Below are 16,227 nucleotides of genomic sequence, written 5' to 3'. Positions count from 1 at the left end.
TGGCTAGGAAAAAGCAGGTCTTACACATACAAGTTGCAGAGTAAGAAACCAACTTCTTTACAAAACAGCGTTCCCCTTTCATCAATTTAAAAGGGCTCTAGCGCAGGGGGGACTGAGGGCCAGGTGGGGTAGAGGCAGTTGTGGTCACAGGCTGCTTAGGGGGCAAGTGGAAACTGCAGCAAAGCCATAAACGCAAACCTGGGCAGAGTAACCCTCATGAAAGCTGGTCAAACTTGCCATGGTAGGAACTAGCCCCAGACTGGGGTGTAAATACAGGTTAGTGAATAAGATAGAGCTTTCTTTCATGTTAGGAAGCAGATGGAGTTACAAATGGAAGTCCACAAATTAAATACATTTATTAGAGCAGCTGTAACTAAGAGAGGAAAAGAGTAGTGTAAGGTTATTTCCAGTTTTTACAGATGAACACTTTTCACAGCAGACCTCCCATACAAAGATTAAAAAAAAGGAGAACCTTGACAGAACGTGCTTCAACTCCAGCTAAAATACTAAAACCCGGAAAGGATGGAGACAGCTGAAGGCCACATCATGAATGCAAAGTCAATTAAGAGGCACTTGGATGGAAAATTGTCTAAGGCCAGTCTAGTTCGGGGATGCTTTAAAATAAAAAAACCCACCCAAGACAGCGAATAAGGCACATACAGACTGCGATGGAGCTGTTTTTCCTAGTCATCCACCCCAAAGGCTAGTTATTCTTCCCAAAGCAACAAGTCTGGAGCACAGTGTCATGGGCACGCATGGAGGAGCTGGTCAGCAAATGAGAAAGGTGAGGAGCAGGCGTATGATGCATGCACAAGGGAACGGACTAAGTTTTCTGAGGCGGGCGGTAGCACACAGGGCGGCTCACCTTGCAAAACTGAGTACAACACAGACCAGAGGGGAAGGTTTCATCACACAGGTGAGAGGCTGTGAGCCAGGGAAGCGCTGGCCTAGCTGTGCCATGATGCCCTGCAGAAGGCGCAAATCCGAGGGCAGTGCGAGGGCCTGCCTTCGCACGCGGCAGCAAGGGCGGCAAGAACAGCTGTCCTCAAGAATTAACAGCCTGACTCATTTCTTTAAGGAGGGAGTTACATTCATCAGAGGCACAAAAGGGAGATAGCGCAGCACACACATGCAGCAACACCAAAATCACGTACGCAGCGCTGGGCAGAGCTCTGCTGAAACTGAAACAGGCCAAAGTTAAAGCTTCAGGAGCAAAAGCACAGGGAGGGCGAATCAGGCAGTAGGGAGTCTCAGCAGCACTTGGGGAATGTGGTACCCGATTCCTTCATATTATGATAAAACTAACCAGGAAGGCAGCTGAAGCTGACAGCAAAAGAGTAAATCACTTTTAGTAACTGTGAAACTGCTTTTGCTGCAGTGGAGGTCAGGGAGGGTAGTGGTAGAAAAAATATCAGGTGTGACCTGGAGCTGTAGTGAGGAGATCAGGCTGGTAACATTTGCCAAATGTTTATACCAGAAGCATTGCCCAGCTAGTGCTAGGGTACAACAGCAGCTTACAGTTGGCTTGTTATAAATGGCATTTTTTCCAGCTCCCTGGGGCTCCTTCCTGCTGCCTGTGGTGCATGAGCAGAGCTTTCCGGCTGCCAGAGGGATGACTCGTTACTCCGCTTCCTGATTTGGTCCTCAGAGTTCTTCCTGCACCTGCTAAAAAAACACATGGGACTGTACCCTGCATGCTCACCCTGCAGTGACTCCGACTTCATCCATGGAGGTGTCCAGCCCAGCCACAGGGGATGTGGCCAGCCAGCCGGTTCCTGGTGACTAGCTGGTAGCAAGATGCTTGGTCAGGGAGCTGCCTCAACAAGCGCTTGCTCATCTGGCCGTACACAGATGCTGCCATGTCCCATAGGACTGAGCTGAACTACTACCTCTGGTCACCATCAGGCTAGTTTTGTGCCCACCCAAAGCTGCCAAGATGAGGACAAAGCCTATACCGTTCTGCAGGAAGGCAGAAGGACACTTCCTTGCAAATATTTCCAGCAACAACTGCTAGAGGAGATCAAACAGTTTTTTACCTGTAGCTCAGAGCTTGTGGCAGCCCCACATTAATCAAGAGTTTAATGTAAAGCAAGTAACAGATTTACAATAGCTTAGGAAAGAAGAAATTCAAAATGGCCTGTTAATAGCAGTGAGTTACCGAGGTTGTCATGCCCTGTGTGACATGGGTGACCCGCCGGTTTTCCATCTTCCTCTCCTTCTTTTCATTCTTGTGATCTGCAAATAAAGGAGAGGCCAAATAGCTCTTGCCACTTCGGTTTCCCAAAACAGTCAGGCATTTTAGCCAGCACCTCACACTTCATGAGACATGTGAATGAAATCTGACTGCAGAGAGAAATGGAAATTGGAGCCTTTCACTTGGGCTAAGCTCCTCTGTTTCCAAAACCAGGAGATCCTTGTTTTGGAGGGACAGCAGAGAGGAGAGCAAGAACGAAGCAGGGAGAATGGACTTCTGTCTATGGACAACTTCCTCATTTGCAGGCTGCCCCAACTAGTTACATGGCTCTAAACTGGCTTCCTTTGGGTTTACTGATTCTGTGCGGTGTTTCCTATATTTCAGGCTCTGAAACGCACAGAAATGCACTCTGTGGAAGTATGATATTCTCCTCTCAATCTTCTAGAGGGCTCTCCTTCCCCTGAGAAACTATGGGTGATGCCAAGGGCTAAGCCAGCACTTTCAGGAAGCCCAAAAGCCATACAGGGTGCAGGTTACTCCTCAGGCCGTTAGCAAGGCAGGCACTGCCACAGATCTCCTGAGTGAGGAGGAGAGCAGAAGGGGGTCTTCTGAAAGGACTGGGATGTCCCCTAAGACTGAGACACCACATAGCCTGTGCAGGGGAAGACAAATGCAACTGCTAATCATGCGAGCCAGGGGATTCTTGTGGAAAGGCTACAGAAACCAGAAACTCCAAAGCAGGAGCTGGAGAAACACGTGAGACATGGAAAAGCCTCCCTGATCTCTTCCCTCCCACCCCGGAGCTTGAGGCTTGGAAAATGAACTGAATGAACTCCATCTGCAAGAAGCAGTTTTTACTGGAACAACTGGTCAGCTGCCCTGAGGAGTCATTATACATTCCCAGACACACTCCTGGCTGTTCAAAACAGTTCTTTCACTTTCAAACCCTGCTGTAGCTGAGGTTTTTGGGACAGAGTATGGCTATTGCCAGGGAAAGCAACAGCAGCGTGTTCTGGAGAAGTAACTCACTTTCCAGAAACTCCTACGTGACCATCCGTGGGCAAAGCAAAGGTGTTGGCAAGGACCGGCAGATAGAGACCAGTGCCCTACTGTGCCTTTCCTAAAAGGCTGGACATCAAACTACCATCAGCGCTGGCTCCTCAGCTGCTTTAGACAATCCCACTCTCAGCAGGGTCAAAGGCCTGCCCCCCCCCTTTTTTTTTTTAACTAAAAGCATCTTTCCTCAAGATCCACTGCCAGGCTCTGATCACTGCCAGCATGGCCGGAGCAGGGGAGGGATGACAGCTGAGAGTAAGCATCTGGCAAGTGGCCAGAGCAGTTAATTAGGATCACGCAATCACTGGAAGGAAACCACGAGGCTACGTACACCATAGGAAGAAGGCCAGCAGCACAAACAGGGCTACTGCAGCAGCAAGGACGAAGCTGGCTGTCAGATCAACAGGCTTTGAGCAGCCTCGCTCTGCAGAAGAGAAAGTGAGAACTGGTCAGTGTTTGGCCCTTTGGCCAACATCCCTCTTGAACGCTTACATGGCCTGAATTTAATCCAGAGCCTTCCTATGAAACAGAGAGGAGAATCCATAGGTCACTACCACCAAAGACTGTGTTAACTACAACAAACCTTAGAGTTGCCTTCTTGCAGGGCCAGCTGTGCAAAGCTACCTAAGGATGCTCTCTGGCTTGGATGACGTGAGCCTCAGGCTTGCCAATCCCTCCCAGGTATCCCCACAGCGAAGGCAAGCAAGGGATGGAGCGGTATAAACCTGGGCCACCACTTACCATGGAGCTGTTGGATATTGTGGAGCAGGAGGCTGGTGAACAGCACGAGGACAATCACTACAGTGGGGGTTGCAGTGTCCAGGATGACATGGTACCCTAGAAGAGGAGAAAACTACTGACAGATGAGACAGAAATGCAGAAGGGATACAGGCTCACACTCGGAGGAAAAGAGCTTTGGTGGGCAGGCAAGCAAGCCATAGCCAATGTCTCCAGATGTGCACCATTAGATGCACACCAGGTCTCTCCCGGCAGTGAAAAATTGCAGAGTTTACTCTTAGACTCTTAACAGGCCTTTTCTGTCAGGGGTTTAGATCCTAAACAGCAACTCACATTTTTTGGTCTTGAAATGGATGAGAGCTGCTGGTCTGCACACCAGTGTTGCTGTGTGGAGGGCAGTTGTTATTATCGTAGCAAAGAGGAAAAGCCCAAGCAATACGAAGGCAGCAGATGGACCTGTGGGAGGCAGAATTAAACCAGAACTTAAGACTGAAATGCTTTTTCTGGCTGAGGTAGTGGTCTGAGAAAAAGACGGGGAAAGTTTGCTTCTTAGCAATCTTGCAAGAAATCATTGTGCCTTTAGTGCGGGATCTGTTGCCCAGTGCCATACGGCAGAATTTGCCTGGGCATCAGGAACAGGACTGCAGTGAAGAAGTGTCCTATGACCTAGGGATGTGGCTGCCAGCAGCGCTGGCTCAGCACTGCTGGCCAGGGAACTACATCCTACACCTGATGACAGTTTCATCCTGGGCGCTGATTGCAAGCAGCACTTTTTATAAATGATACCCTACAGATAACATGCAGACAGTGCCTTTCTTTCAACAGAGAACAGGGAGAAGGCTCAAGTGTTTCAGTTTTTTTTCGTTTGTTTGTCTTAACATCTGTTTGCATGACAACTAGGTAGCCTCAGCCTAGAAGAGGGAAGAACTGGCTAAGAAGTACTTGGATATGCTGGCCAGCTTTAGAACAGCTGGGCTTCATGTTATTCATCCAAGGTCCCTAAAGGACTGGTGGAAGTGGTTTCAAAGCCACTTTTTCATCTTTGAGAAGTYCTGGAGAAGGGATAGTAGTACTTGGAGAGCACAAAAAGAACAACGTAGCACTCAGGTTTTAAAGGAGCAGAGAGGGAGGAGTCTGGAGACAGAGCAGTGAACTCTAACTTCAGTTTCTCTAAATCAAATACCACTAGATCAAAGATGCTACCTTGAAAACAAAGATGAGAAACCAAAGCACTAAAACCCCAGTCAGACTAAGTGAATGAGTCACAGTGAGATCCTACCTTCTTGCTGCATCCAGACGATAGAGGTGGCAAGCAGGAGAAGAGAGGAGACACACACCAGTCCTTGGATGGGCGCAGTCATCCATCTTCTCACTTTCTTTCCTAGGAAAAAGGCAAACACACCCTAGCGAGAGATCATAACCACACAAGCAGCAGCAATGGTGCAGCCTGCAAAGGGAAGGTGAACATGAAGCASAGGTTTTCTTTGTGCAGAATTTAATTTTTATGACATTAAAAACAAAAAACAAAAACAAAAGAGAAAACCTGGTGAACTTCAGAGTGCTTTGTTTGATTTCAAAGCAGCCACGAGAAATCAGCCAGATTTGGGATTGTTCCATTCTGAATCAGACATCAATTCCATCTAGTAAGACAGACTTTACAACACATCTGCCCAGTTTCTGCCTCCTGTAATAACCTGACAACCGCTGGATTTCCTCTGGAGACCCCTTTCATTGGGAAAGGTCCACATGGCACAAGTTCTGGTCACATACAGCAGGCATGGAGAACTCCTCCAAAGAGACTATCCCCAAAGGCAAGAACTAACACCACAGCTTTCAAATGTCATCAGCGTAACATTAAGAGATAAATACACATGGGACAACTTCCCTGACAGTTGGAGGACTTCCCCTCTGTTCTCCAGATGGCCTCTGCTGTTCTTGGGACTATTCTTGGTGGGCAGAAGAGCATATTAGCAGGTTACAAAAAGTGTGTGTGGGAGGACTTGCAGTTGGCTATGTCTTTAGGTTTGTTTTCTGTTGACCAATATGCATGTTTTTACTGAAGTACCCATTTTAACTTGTAAGCTTCTTGGGACATGGATCTACAGCAGTATGTCAAGTCATGACCAGTGTGCTTGGTCACTGAAACCCGTGCTCTTTGACACAGCACACGATCTTTAGTCAGCTCTAAGTACCTTCCAGTGGGAAGGCTTTTCCCATGTAGGCTTTGATAATCTCCAAGTCCTGCGCTTTTTATTTCTTCCTAAGAATGTCCAAGGGACAGGAGAGGAATGATTTGTATATTTGGTAATGTGGTATTTTCGAGTGGCTCCACTTTCCAAAAACCATTTGGGGTGAACTATTTCTCGGAAGTTGTTTCCTTTGCAAGCTACAGAAACATAAGAAGGAACTCATGAACTGAGCACATTTCTTCACACTACTGAAGCATCAAAGACTGAAGTAGGAAGACAGGAGAGAAGGGGTTTTGGCTAAGGCTTTCTACTGTCATTCGTCCTGTTGCTCTGCAGAGAGAAAAGGGTTTAGTTTGTGGAACTCAGGTGCCGCCCTGCATACCAGGGCCCAGGCCTGACACTTACCAAGTCCTTGCTTCTCTGGCTGACAGAGCAGTACAACGAAATTAACTGCAGAGCCTACAGCAAACACCAGTGCAACAGCAGCCATTCTCAGGGCATGGTGTAGAGGAAGCGGGAGACCTGCAATGAAGCGAACAGTGAAATCCCACCACTGAGGACAGCTTAGAAACACAGAGAGGCTGTGGGTATCCCAGGAAACTTCAAAATGCTGGGAAACCTGTGGGAAGATTCCTGGGGCTTCCTTGCTTGGGAATGCCCATGAGCAACAGTTGCACCCTGCTGGGGCAGGGCGGACAAAAACAGACAAAGTGCTGGCAGCCGCAACTTGCTGCCCAGACAGGGAGAAGAAAGCCCAGGCCTGGTATGGCATGTAAATGCACAAAGCAAATCAGAGATCGCTGTCAGAGTCATGGGCGCAAGCTAGCTGACATTTAACGCATCAGCCAACTGCCAGGTAGCAACACTAACCCACCACAGTCAGGTTCAGCACTGCTTCCTTCCAGCTTATCACATTGCTGACATTGCAGGAGTAGGAGCCGCAGTCCGCCTTCTCCCCTTTCCCAATCCTCAGCACAGTGATGTTTTCAGAGAGCTGATAGCACCTTTCTGGGGGGAGAGGACGTCCCTCCTTCTTCCAGGAGATGGTATCCACTCTTCCTTTTGGCAGCACGCAGAGCAACTCGATGGGTGAACCTGCCAGGCTTGAACTGCACTGGAGTTCAGGTTGGGGCACAGGCTCTGAAAAAGAGATCGCAGAGTGGCAGTACTCCCAGGAGTGAGAGGCTTCCTTTACATTGCCTTTTTTTGGAACTGAGACATCTAAAACTAGCCCTTATTGAGCTGCAAAAGTGCCCAGCCCTGTGGGGTTAGCAGGCTCTTCCCTTCCTGATTATACCCCAGCTGGCTCAGTGCCCCAGTCAAGTCTGACGGGAGAGAAGATACTGCAGCAGCAGGGCAACATCTGCCAAGTTCACAGTGGAAAGTGAACATCCCAGTCCTTGCCGCCAAGCCACCCCAGGATAAACACTACCAGCCCACATGGCCCTTGGAGATCAGGCATGGCATTCTGGGCCCAGGGATATGGACTCAAAAGAGCTGTGAGTTGGAGCTGCGCTGAAAAGTGATGACAAGGACTTTCCAGAAACTGTCTGCCTGGGGTGTCCTGGGAGGAAAGGACAGTTCCCACACAGGCAGTGATAGCTGGGAAGAAGAGGGTGGATCAAAGAAGCAATGTGGCCCTGCCCAGCTGCCTGCATTTAAACTGGTCAAACTCATGGGCCAAAGCGCAGAGAAGCAAGCCTTGCATGCTGGATACCCTTGCCATGTGCAAAAGGAGGGCTAACTCGCTGCCTCCACTAATGCCTAGGTACCTGCACCAGTCAGGGCTGCTATTAACTACATCTGGACTTCCACTTAATAGCAACAGCATGCTCATTAGGTCCTTCTTCCCTGGGCAGGATGTCCTACGTGCAGTATGCTCACGTAGCAATGCTGAGCTCCATGAAAGGGCAATTTAAAACAGGCTGAGCTCTCATTTCTGTTTATCTTTCAGGTAAGTTCAGAGACAGAGAAAGGCAAAATTTGTATGAAGGAAGAAGGTCTACAGACAGCCATGACCTGTAGTTACCCTGGGGAACTCCTGTGCGTTTTAGCGGGGAGCCACAGGAGAGCTGATCAGCCACGGCTATGTGACAGATGCACCCTCCTGTGAAGAGTGTCCCTAAGTCTGGCTAACCTCACCATCTCTGATCCTGAAGAGGAAGGACAGCAACTTGTAAGGCAGCAGCTTATCCTGTGATTGCCTACCAAGGAGCTTCTGGTCCCAGTCCTGAGGGACCGGCCATGACCTGTGCCGGCAGGGCAGCTCCCAACTTCCTCAAATTATTACTGTGACAGTTGTTTTGTTTATCAAATATAAGCAGAAATAACCTCTCTGAGGGGATTTTTATGACATTTACTTCCCTGTTCATGATGAAACAATTAGATAAAAACAGAGCAGAAGATGAGCACCCAAGCCAGGCCAGAATGTGCCTCCCCGTCTCATTCACTCCGGGATGAAGGCACCATGCACCCCTACTTCTCCAAAAGGAAACTCAGCCCACAGCCTGACTGAGTTTCTAAACATCCTCTAGCATTTCCTCCCAACTCTTTTAGGGTCTCCAGTCTGTGTCCTTCAAGGCAGTGATGAAACCAGAAAGTCCTCCTCTATTCTGGTTACTGTTCCTTATATGTGGACTCTTCTGTCATACCAACTGTCAAATCTTTGTCCATGAAAACCATCCTCTCAACACGTTTGACTTACTGATAACTTCGAGGAAAGTTATCCTAGCTTTATCCTGCATCAGATCAACTGTTGCTTTATAGACCCCACTGTCTGTCTCTTGTAGCTTTTGCAAGAGAAGGGAGCCATTCTTTGGATAGAAAATCACTCTGCCTCGGTAAGCTAAGTAGATAGTTGGAGACTGTGAATCTGCGTAGTACTGCAGGATGAATTCAGGAGTGGTATTTTTTATGTATTCCCACTCAGTGAAGTTTACGTTCTTGATATCTGGCGCGTACAACAGCACAGAGGATCCTTCGGCTACAATTCTTCTTTCTGCAATTTCCATTGCTACAGAAGTCCACTGCAAAATCAAAAACAGATCTGGAGAGAGGAGAGATGTCAGAAAAGGATGAGTTAGTGGTGAAGCAAAAGCCAAAGGGCAATTTAAACTGTTTGTACAACATTTTTTTTTTCCACAAGGTCCCAACTGTCTTCCTGAAGAACGTTATATCACATGTCTGACTTCCTTCCTCCTTTTTTATGAGTAAAACTGTAAAATGTTTGTGCACATGTTATGTAGATGCTTGCTAGCTGGTTAAGATGATTCCTTGCCCTTTGGAATGAAAACAATGGGAATCTTAGCCCCTTAGGATTTTTCTGCACATTGTAAGCTGCAAACAGGGACCGTGCAGCTTCACCTTTGCATCTTGAGTTGTTCCCTCAGCACCAGAAAGAAACCACCTTGCTTGGAAAACAAGCCATGAAATGCACTTTGTTGGGACTGCTTAGACCTGGCTGCTAAATATCTGGCCTCTGAGATCTCACCTTTGTGAACACTGTGAAACCTATACTCATATTCAGTTCACACCTCACCAAGCTCTGGGAGGGGGTTAAGTACTGCAGATCCAGTGCCCCTCACTTTGGCACCCGGAGACCACAGGTATCTGTGGAAAGTGCTAATTCTGCACATATTGACACACTTCCTGGCACTTTTGAGCCACACAACAGCTTTCTGGTGCAACTGCCAGGCAAATGAGCTGCTTTGAATATTCAAAGAAATCAGAAAAAGGCTCTTACATAAGGGCATTTGTCTTGAAAATGTTTTATATTTTCTGCAAAAGAACAGATGGGAAAATGAAGCTAATGTGGAGATCATTCTGTAAGCGTGACCCTGAAACACACCCTTGGCTGTACCAAATGGAGGCACATGTATCCTGCTGCAGAACTGCTGGCATAAAAGGCCTCAGCAAGCAAAAAGTCACATCCACCAGTTCCAGCCCCCAAACCTGCCCAAACTACCATTCTGGAGCTGCTTTTAGCACATTTAAAAGGTTAGACTGGTTGCTAAAGAAGTACTGAAAGGAAACCTGAGCGTGGAGGAAAGATGAAGGAGAGGAGGCTCGGAGATACTCACAGGAGGGTACCAGAGGATACATCATGGTTGGAGAGTAGAGAAGGAAACTGCGGTGACCTTGGAGAGACTCACAGGAAAGCAATCCTTAGGCATGCAATAGAGGACCACTGCCTTGTAAGAGGTGGCAGTAATACCCAGGTACTGTGATGCTGAAGCATTTGAGATCATTTGGAGGGAGGCACCTGCCCTGAGCAGCCTGCCACGCTGTAACACTCAGCCAGGAAGCTAGGGATGGCTCGCTGGGGCCCATGCCTTCAGCGAGACCGCCACAGCCCAGAGAAGTGATGCAAAGAGAGCACAGAAATGCTGGAAACGCATGCTCTCAAACTCCCCGGGGTCCGGAAGAGCAGGAGGGCTGCTCTGCAGTACCTGGTGTGTGGCACAGGCTGAACGAGGGGCGTGTGAAACGCACTCAAYGCGCGAGTCCCCCTCTGAACCAGGGCACCAGCCTTGTACTCACAGCCTGTGACAGCCAAGTAGAGTGGCGTCAACATGGTATAGACCTGCGGGCACGTTCAAACCAGCAAGAGGAAGTGCAGCAGGGATAAGTGCATTCTGCAGCAACCTGCCCCGGGGAGGACCGTGGTAGGTATGACAGGCCGGCCTGTGACAACACCAAGAAAAGCGCCATCAGCATCTGCCACACGTGCGACGCTCAGGTTGAGCAAGGAGAAGGCTACTCAGTGCAGTGCCTGGGAAGCCTCATCCTTTCCAGCTCAGGGAAATGAGCCTAGTCATTTCTGCGTTCAGCTTAGAGCACTGATTTGCCCTGGTGATTAGAAAAAGAAAGATCTGCCAGAGACAAACAGCACTGATATTTGATGGCGACAAGACCTGCGTGGGAGGAGCAGTTATTTATAGGGGAGGGGGGGCACGTGCACTTGGTGACTTTCTGCAGCCCTTCTCCCACGCTCGCAGCACCCACAACTGCAGCTTTACAATGCTAGCAAGTCCAGCTCTGCCTCCTCCTTGTAGTATCCATTTACGGACCCACTGGCCATGAAATCGCCCATTCCTGCTTGCATTTACCTCCACAGGTATAATATTTTTTTTTTGGCAGTGGGACTCTTTTTTTGGCAGAGGGATTTCAGTGCCCTGCAGTTAAAATTAAGGCTAGGGCTAGAGTCCTGTTTTTTTAACTAACCCCTAGGCTGGGACCGGAAAAGGTCAAGATTTTACATAGTCTACTTTAGAAACGAGATGGGGGCTGGTAGGGGGAACTGCACGACTTTGCCTCTTCTCATGCAGAGGTCAGGAACTGCAGTTAGGCTGAGCCCAGTTCAATGAGACATTACCTCCCAGCAGCATCCAGCTTTTTTCCATAGGTTCTCACAAACAGCGGATCAGCATCTGAAAGGAAAGGCATTCCAGGGACTTAAGGAAAGGCATTCCAGTGACTCGCGATTCTAAACCACAGTGCAGTTTAAAATAAAAACCACACTTACAACAAAAGGAAAAAAGAAACACCCCAAGCCCGGACAGACATAGTTTTTAGTTGTGTGATAAGCAGGCAAATGCTAAATCTCACCAACTAACCCAGCTCTAGGCTAGCAAAAACTACAACAGCACAGGCTGAAAACAATTCCTGGAAAATCCTCCTGGGAGCTTCAAACTGCAGCTTGCAAACAGGGAGCTGCACATTTGCTGGCCGACCCAAACTGCTCACCCTGGACCAGTCCCAGCAACTGCCCAGCCCAGTGTCCTGCCTCCAAGAGCGGCCAAAACCGGAGGGAAGAGAATAAAGCTTTATTCTGCCCTGGAACGGTGACCTACAGCCCAGGGACGTCCCCGCAGTCAGAAGCATTGACAGCACGTCCCTTCATTTCTGCCTTGCCAAAAAGAATTAACAAAAATAACACTTCAGAGAAAAATCACCCGAGTCAAGGCCCCAGGCCTGGCTTCTGTGCAGCTGAAAAACCAGCCCATCTGAGATAGAGAGGCTGCTACAGGCATTAAAGGTGCATTTACATATGTAAAGTTTTCTATTTGAATATATTGCCTCAGTGCCTAGGCTCCATGTCTGGCTTCAGGCTGTCTGCAATGATGGAGCCTTACTTGCTTGGAGAGTGTTTTGCAATTAACTCTTTGCTGTGCCCTTCCTAGGTCAGCAGGCATTTGGAGTACATTAAAAAATGGTAATTTATGTCACAGCATTTGCTCATAGCTAATGTTTTATTTGTTCGTTAGCCAAAAGGTCAATTGCAAGTGGAGAAAAGGCAGAAAATTTTATCTTCTTTCCCCCTGCAAAATGCCTGAAATCCTGTAGGAGAGTTTGGGATTGGGGCCGGTGTCGATACCTTTTTTGACCATTTTCTCTGGTATTCTCTCACATACAGCTGTTTGGCCAGGAAATGGTTGTGACTTTTTACAGGGAGGTAAAAATTATTTTCTATTTCATAGTTTGCCAGGCTATGTTAGGAAGCTTAGAACAACAGTGGTGGGGAGACCGGACACCATTTATAATCTATAGAGACAGAGAATTTCCTTTTTCCAAGCAAATCCAAATCTGTGCGGAAATGCCCTTCTCACGCAGTGCAATTGGGTACAACAGTCTCTGGCGCACCACTGCTTGGCTCCCCTTTCATCTACAGCGAGGGGCTCCAGGCTCGCAGCCTGCCCCAGAACATGAAAAATAATGCGTGTTTGAAAGAAGGGCACGCAACACAGCTCCCCATCCAAGCGCTGCTGCTCTTTTAAAAAATTAATTCCTCAGCCTTCTACTTTATACCCTCCAACAACGGACAAAAACCTCCTCAAATTCCTGACTGGAGGAAAGGATGAGAGCCTTTGGGTAAAGAAATGCCTATTTAAGTCAGGGCGTTGGTTAAATCGAACTACAGTGATGGCAGAGTATTTTATCAGCTCTTCAAGAGAAACTCTCGTCTTACACGGGTATAACACAGGTGAACACTTGCAGTCTGAAAGGAGGCCGTAAACAGGAAGAAATGCTTTTTCCGCCGGGGTGGCGGTGGTGGTATTTTCAAAAGTTTTAACTAAAACTTACACTAACAGCGATAGGAATCAGACCCACAAAGACACGCATGCTTAAGGCTACAACGTTTCTCCTTTGGTCTGTGGCATCTCCTCTATGTTTTGTTATCTTTGATATTTATGAACTCCACATGGAAAAGCTTACCAAGGCAGAAGCACAAATAGCAACACTGTAGACTGCTGGTATTTTACAAAGAGGCCTTTTTAAGGAATGTTTGATGACCTTCACTACAAAGTATTTATTGTGCCCACTGCTCATCAGCCATAGGAAACACATCACATGCACTTCAGACTCTCGTCCAGCTTTTCATAGGGATGGGATGTGTATCAGATGTTTTCCAGCTGCTAAAAGAGCTTGTTATGTGGCTGATATTACCAAGGCCCCAGACATCAAATAAATATGCTGTTGTTTCTGCACAAGAATCAGAACGAAGAAGGCGGCTGTGTCCACGCGCAGCACGGGAGAGGGCTCCTAACGCCTCTCTGGGAGGTGCTCAGGGAGCAGCAATGCCTGAGCCCGACATCGGTCAGCAGCGCGCCCCGAGAAACGCTCTGCGTTTGCTGCGACTCCCTTCTACTCCTACGCCAGTTTGCATGCAATTTAGAGCTGTCTGTGTCTAAAATTAAACCAGAAAACAGGCTTTGTTTGCACTTTGTTTGTTCCGCAAGCAGAAGCAGCAGCTGTACGAGAGAAAAACCAACCGCCATCACCACGAGCACACGTGTTCCTGACCTCCTTCTGTTCTGGGGCCTTTGGTAACACCATCTTGCAGGCACCCATGTCGCCACACTAAGAAAGCAAAGAAAAACAGCCCAAGACGAGGCGCGTTCACTATTGCCGCTTGCCAAACGCCAGCGGGGGAGCTCCCAGGCTGCGCACCCTCCAGACAACGGCTGTTGAGGCTGCCTGGCCCCAGGCAGGATGGGGCCACTCCGACACTGAATTTACCTGGAAGCAGGTAAACTAAACAAGCGAGGCAACGGGGCTTCCTACAGTAGGGTGCTATGTCCTCCTAAATAACACATCAGTTTGAGTGAGAAATCATTAAAGGCAGCCCTGCATGTACTTTCCTCTGGCCTTCTACACTGCTAATATTGTAGTAGGAAGAAATAAAAGGTAGGTGAGATTTGCAAGGACATACATCAACTCCCCTCCCAGGGAGTGCACGCGCACACACACACACACACACACACACAGAGCCGGTGGTATCAGCTGACACAGTCAGGTCCTTTGATAAAGACATAACAGAAATGTTGTGGACAAATACTTTTTTTGTCAACAACCAGAGGTGGCAAAATTGGGCTGCAGTACAGGTTTTGCACGTGCACATGCTCCTTCTGCTCTTATTTAAAGTCCTTACTAGGAGTCTTGCAGCAAGATTATGGAGAACGGTCTATAAACTTTCCAGACTAGAAAAAAAATATGCACATCATCGCACAGCTTCAGAAGATTAAATATCAGATTAGCAAATATGAAACCTTGCTCTGAGAGAAGCCTAAGTCTGCTCTCTCTCCCTAATGTCTGCTCAGGCATGGTAAAAAGAAGGTGGAACTGATGACAAACACAGGAAAAAAAAAATGGAAAATGGTACTCACCAGTAACGATCAGCACTGAAGAAAGAAAAAATATATTCAGACAAAAACCATGTCTTCCATAAGCAGCTGAATTGTGAAGGAGCACTATTTTCCACAAGAACACAAAATTTGGCAACCTATCCTTTTAAGTCCACAGTAAGCTAGTGCTCATAACGGAAGGGAGAGCTGCCAAAATAAAAGTAGCTGGTGTACCAGTCATTTTCAGAAAAGCAGGTTTACGCGAAATTGCAACTCTGAATAACCAAGGGGTCTTCCCTCCTCCTAAATGCAGATGTTCTTTGCATGCTATGACCAGGACAGGCAAACTAAGCTCAGCAGCAAAGATGGAGATTTCAGGGAGCAAGTATGCAAAATCACATGTGCCAAAGACCTCCAAAACAGACCATGAGCGCTGTGATAAGCTCCTCCATGGGCGAGGGGACTTCAGTCAGGCATCAGCCCATTCCCAACCCGCATGCAAAGCAGCTAGCACTGCTGATGGCCTGCGGGCTCGCTGGGCTCAGCAAGCAGTGGCTGGAAAACTGACGGCAAAGGGAAAAATGGTCTCTAAGCAGCTCTGTAACCAGGCTGGAGAAGGGGGGAGCGCAGCCCCCCACTCCAGCCAGCCCCACGGGCAGCGATGGCCGTGGGAAGAGGCCTGGCTGGACAAACCTGGGTGGCCGAACCGTCGTGCAGGAAGGTGCAGCGTGCGCTGCTGGTGATACAAGTGACTGGAGAACCGTTCCAGAGATGCGTGCAAGCAAATAGCAGGGGAAGGGGGGGAGAGGGTATTGTTTATGTCTTGTATAAACAACGCCAGAAGGGCTTGCTCGGCTTACGAGTCTTCCTGCTAACATATTTCTTTAATACATAGGGGGGCTGCTTGGGGCCCGCTGGAAGGGGCCGGGAGGGGAGAGACGAGCCTGCAGAGAGGGGAGCTCGGATACCCACAGGGAAGGGCGTGTGCGGCCCCCCGCTCCCCGGGGCAGCGTGGGGGGCTCACCCCGGCTGCGACCGCATCCGCCCGGCCGCGACCCCATCACCCCGGCTGCGACCCCATCACCCCAGCCCCGGCCCCATCAGCCTGGCCGCGACCCCATCATCAGCCTGGTCCCATCCGCCCGGCCGCGATCCCATCAGCCCGGCTGCGACCCCATCAGCCCGGCCCCGGCCCCATCAGCCCGGCCCCGGCCCCATCAGCCTGGCCCCATCAGCCCGGCCCCGGCCCCATCACCCTGGCTGCGACCCCATCAGCCCGGCCGCGGCCCCATCACCCCGGCGTCGGCGCTGGGGCCAGGGAGCCCCGCGGGGGCGCGGCGCGGCTCCCCGCCCGCTCACTCACCTCGCGGCGGCCCCGGGCTCCCCGGGCAGCGCGGAGCCGCGGTGGCGCCGAGGCGGAGCCCGC

The 16,227-nt window shown here is 49.2% G+C and overlaps 2 protein-coding genes across 9 annotated transcripts in view; one reads left to right on the top strand and one right to left on the bottom strand.

Moving 5' to 3' along the window:
• LOC112978181 (HEPACAM family member 2-like) overlaps window positions 1-8,975 on the top strand; it is a 27,076-nt gene extending 18,101 nt beyond the window's left edge. The window contains exon 6 of the mRNA XM_026091434.1: window positions 8,132-8,975. Within this exon, the coding sequence (XP_025947219.1) occupies window positions 8,132-8,135 (4 nt within the window). The 3' untranslated portion in view covers window positions 8,136-8,975. The remainder of the gene's footprint in view (window positions 1-8,131) is intronic.
• On the bottom strand, window positions 338-16,227 carry LOC112978145 (hemicentin-2-like). 8 transcript variants are annotated; one of them, XM_026091346.1, is made up of 13 exons: window positions 16,165-16,227; window positions 14,844-15,008; window positions 11,552-11,606; window positions 10,717-10,860; window positions 8,882-9,223; window positions 7,048-7,317; window positions 6,583-6,699; window positions 5,268-5,369; window positions 4,322-4,444; window positions 3,992-4,087; window positions 3,582-3,674; window positions 2,159-2,235; window positions 338-1,665 (listed from the first exon to the last, which is right to left on the bottom strand). In XM_026091346.1, the coding sequence occupies exons 4-13, from the start codon at window positions 10,748-10,750 to the stop codon at window positions 1,645-1,647; spliced, it is 1,275 nt and encodes a 424-aa protein (XP_025947131.1). In that variant the 5' UTR covers window positions 10,751-10,860; window positions 11,552-11,606; window positions 14,844-15,008; window positions 16,165-16,227; the 3' UTR covers window positions 338-1,644. The 8 variants fall into 8 exon arrangements, with proteins under 8 accessions (XP_025947131.1, XP_025947140.1, XP_025947166.1 ...); XM_026091355.1 differs by lacking the exon at window positions 16,165-16,227 and adding an exon at window positions 15,495-15,513; XM_026091381.1 differs by lacking the exon at window positions 16,165-16,227 and having other exon boundaries at window positions 10,257-10,860; window positions 14,844-15,488.

Source organism: Apteryx rowi, unplaced genomic scaffold (genome assembly GCF_003343035.1).
Source record: "Apteryx rowi isolate R43461 unplaced genomic scaffold, aptRow1 scaffold_1212, whole genome shotgun sequence".
NCBI lineage: Eukaryota > Metazoa > Chordata > Aves > Apterygiformes > Apterygidae > Apteryx > Apteryx rowi.
This window is presented reverse-complemented; position numbering and strand designations above follow the sequence as displayed.

Coding starts and splice junctions, on each gene's coding strand:
- LOC112978145 (XM_026091346.1), bottom strand. CDS start 10,750: ATGTTGACGCCACTCTACTTGGCTGTCACAGGCT. Junction 9,224..10,716: donor CTACTTGGCTGTCACAGGCT/GTGAGTACAAGG, acceptor TCCTCTCTCCAG/ATCTGTTTTTGATTTTGCAG. Junction 1,666..2,158: donor CACAGGGCATGACAACCTCG/GTAACTCACTGC, acceptor GTGTTTTTTTAG/CAGGTGCAGGAAGAACTCTG.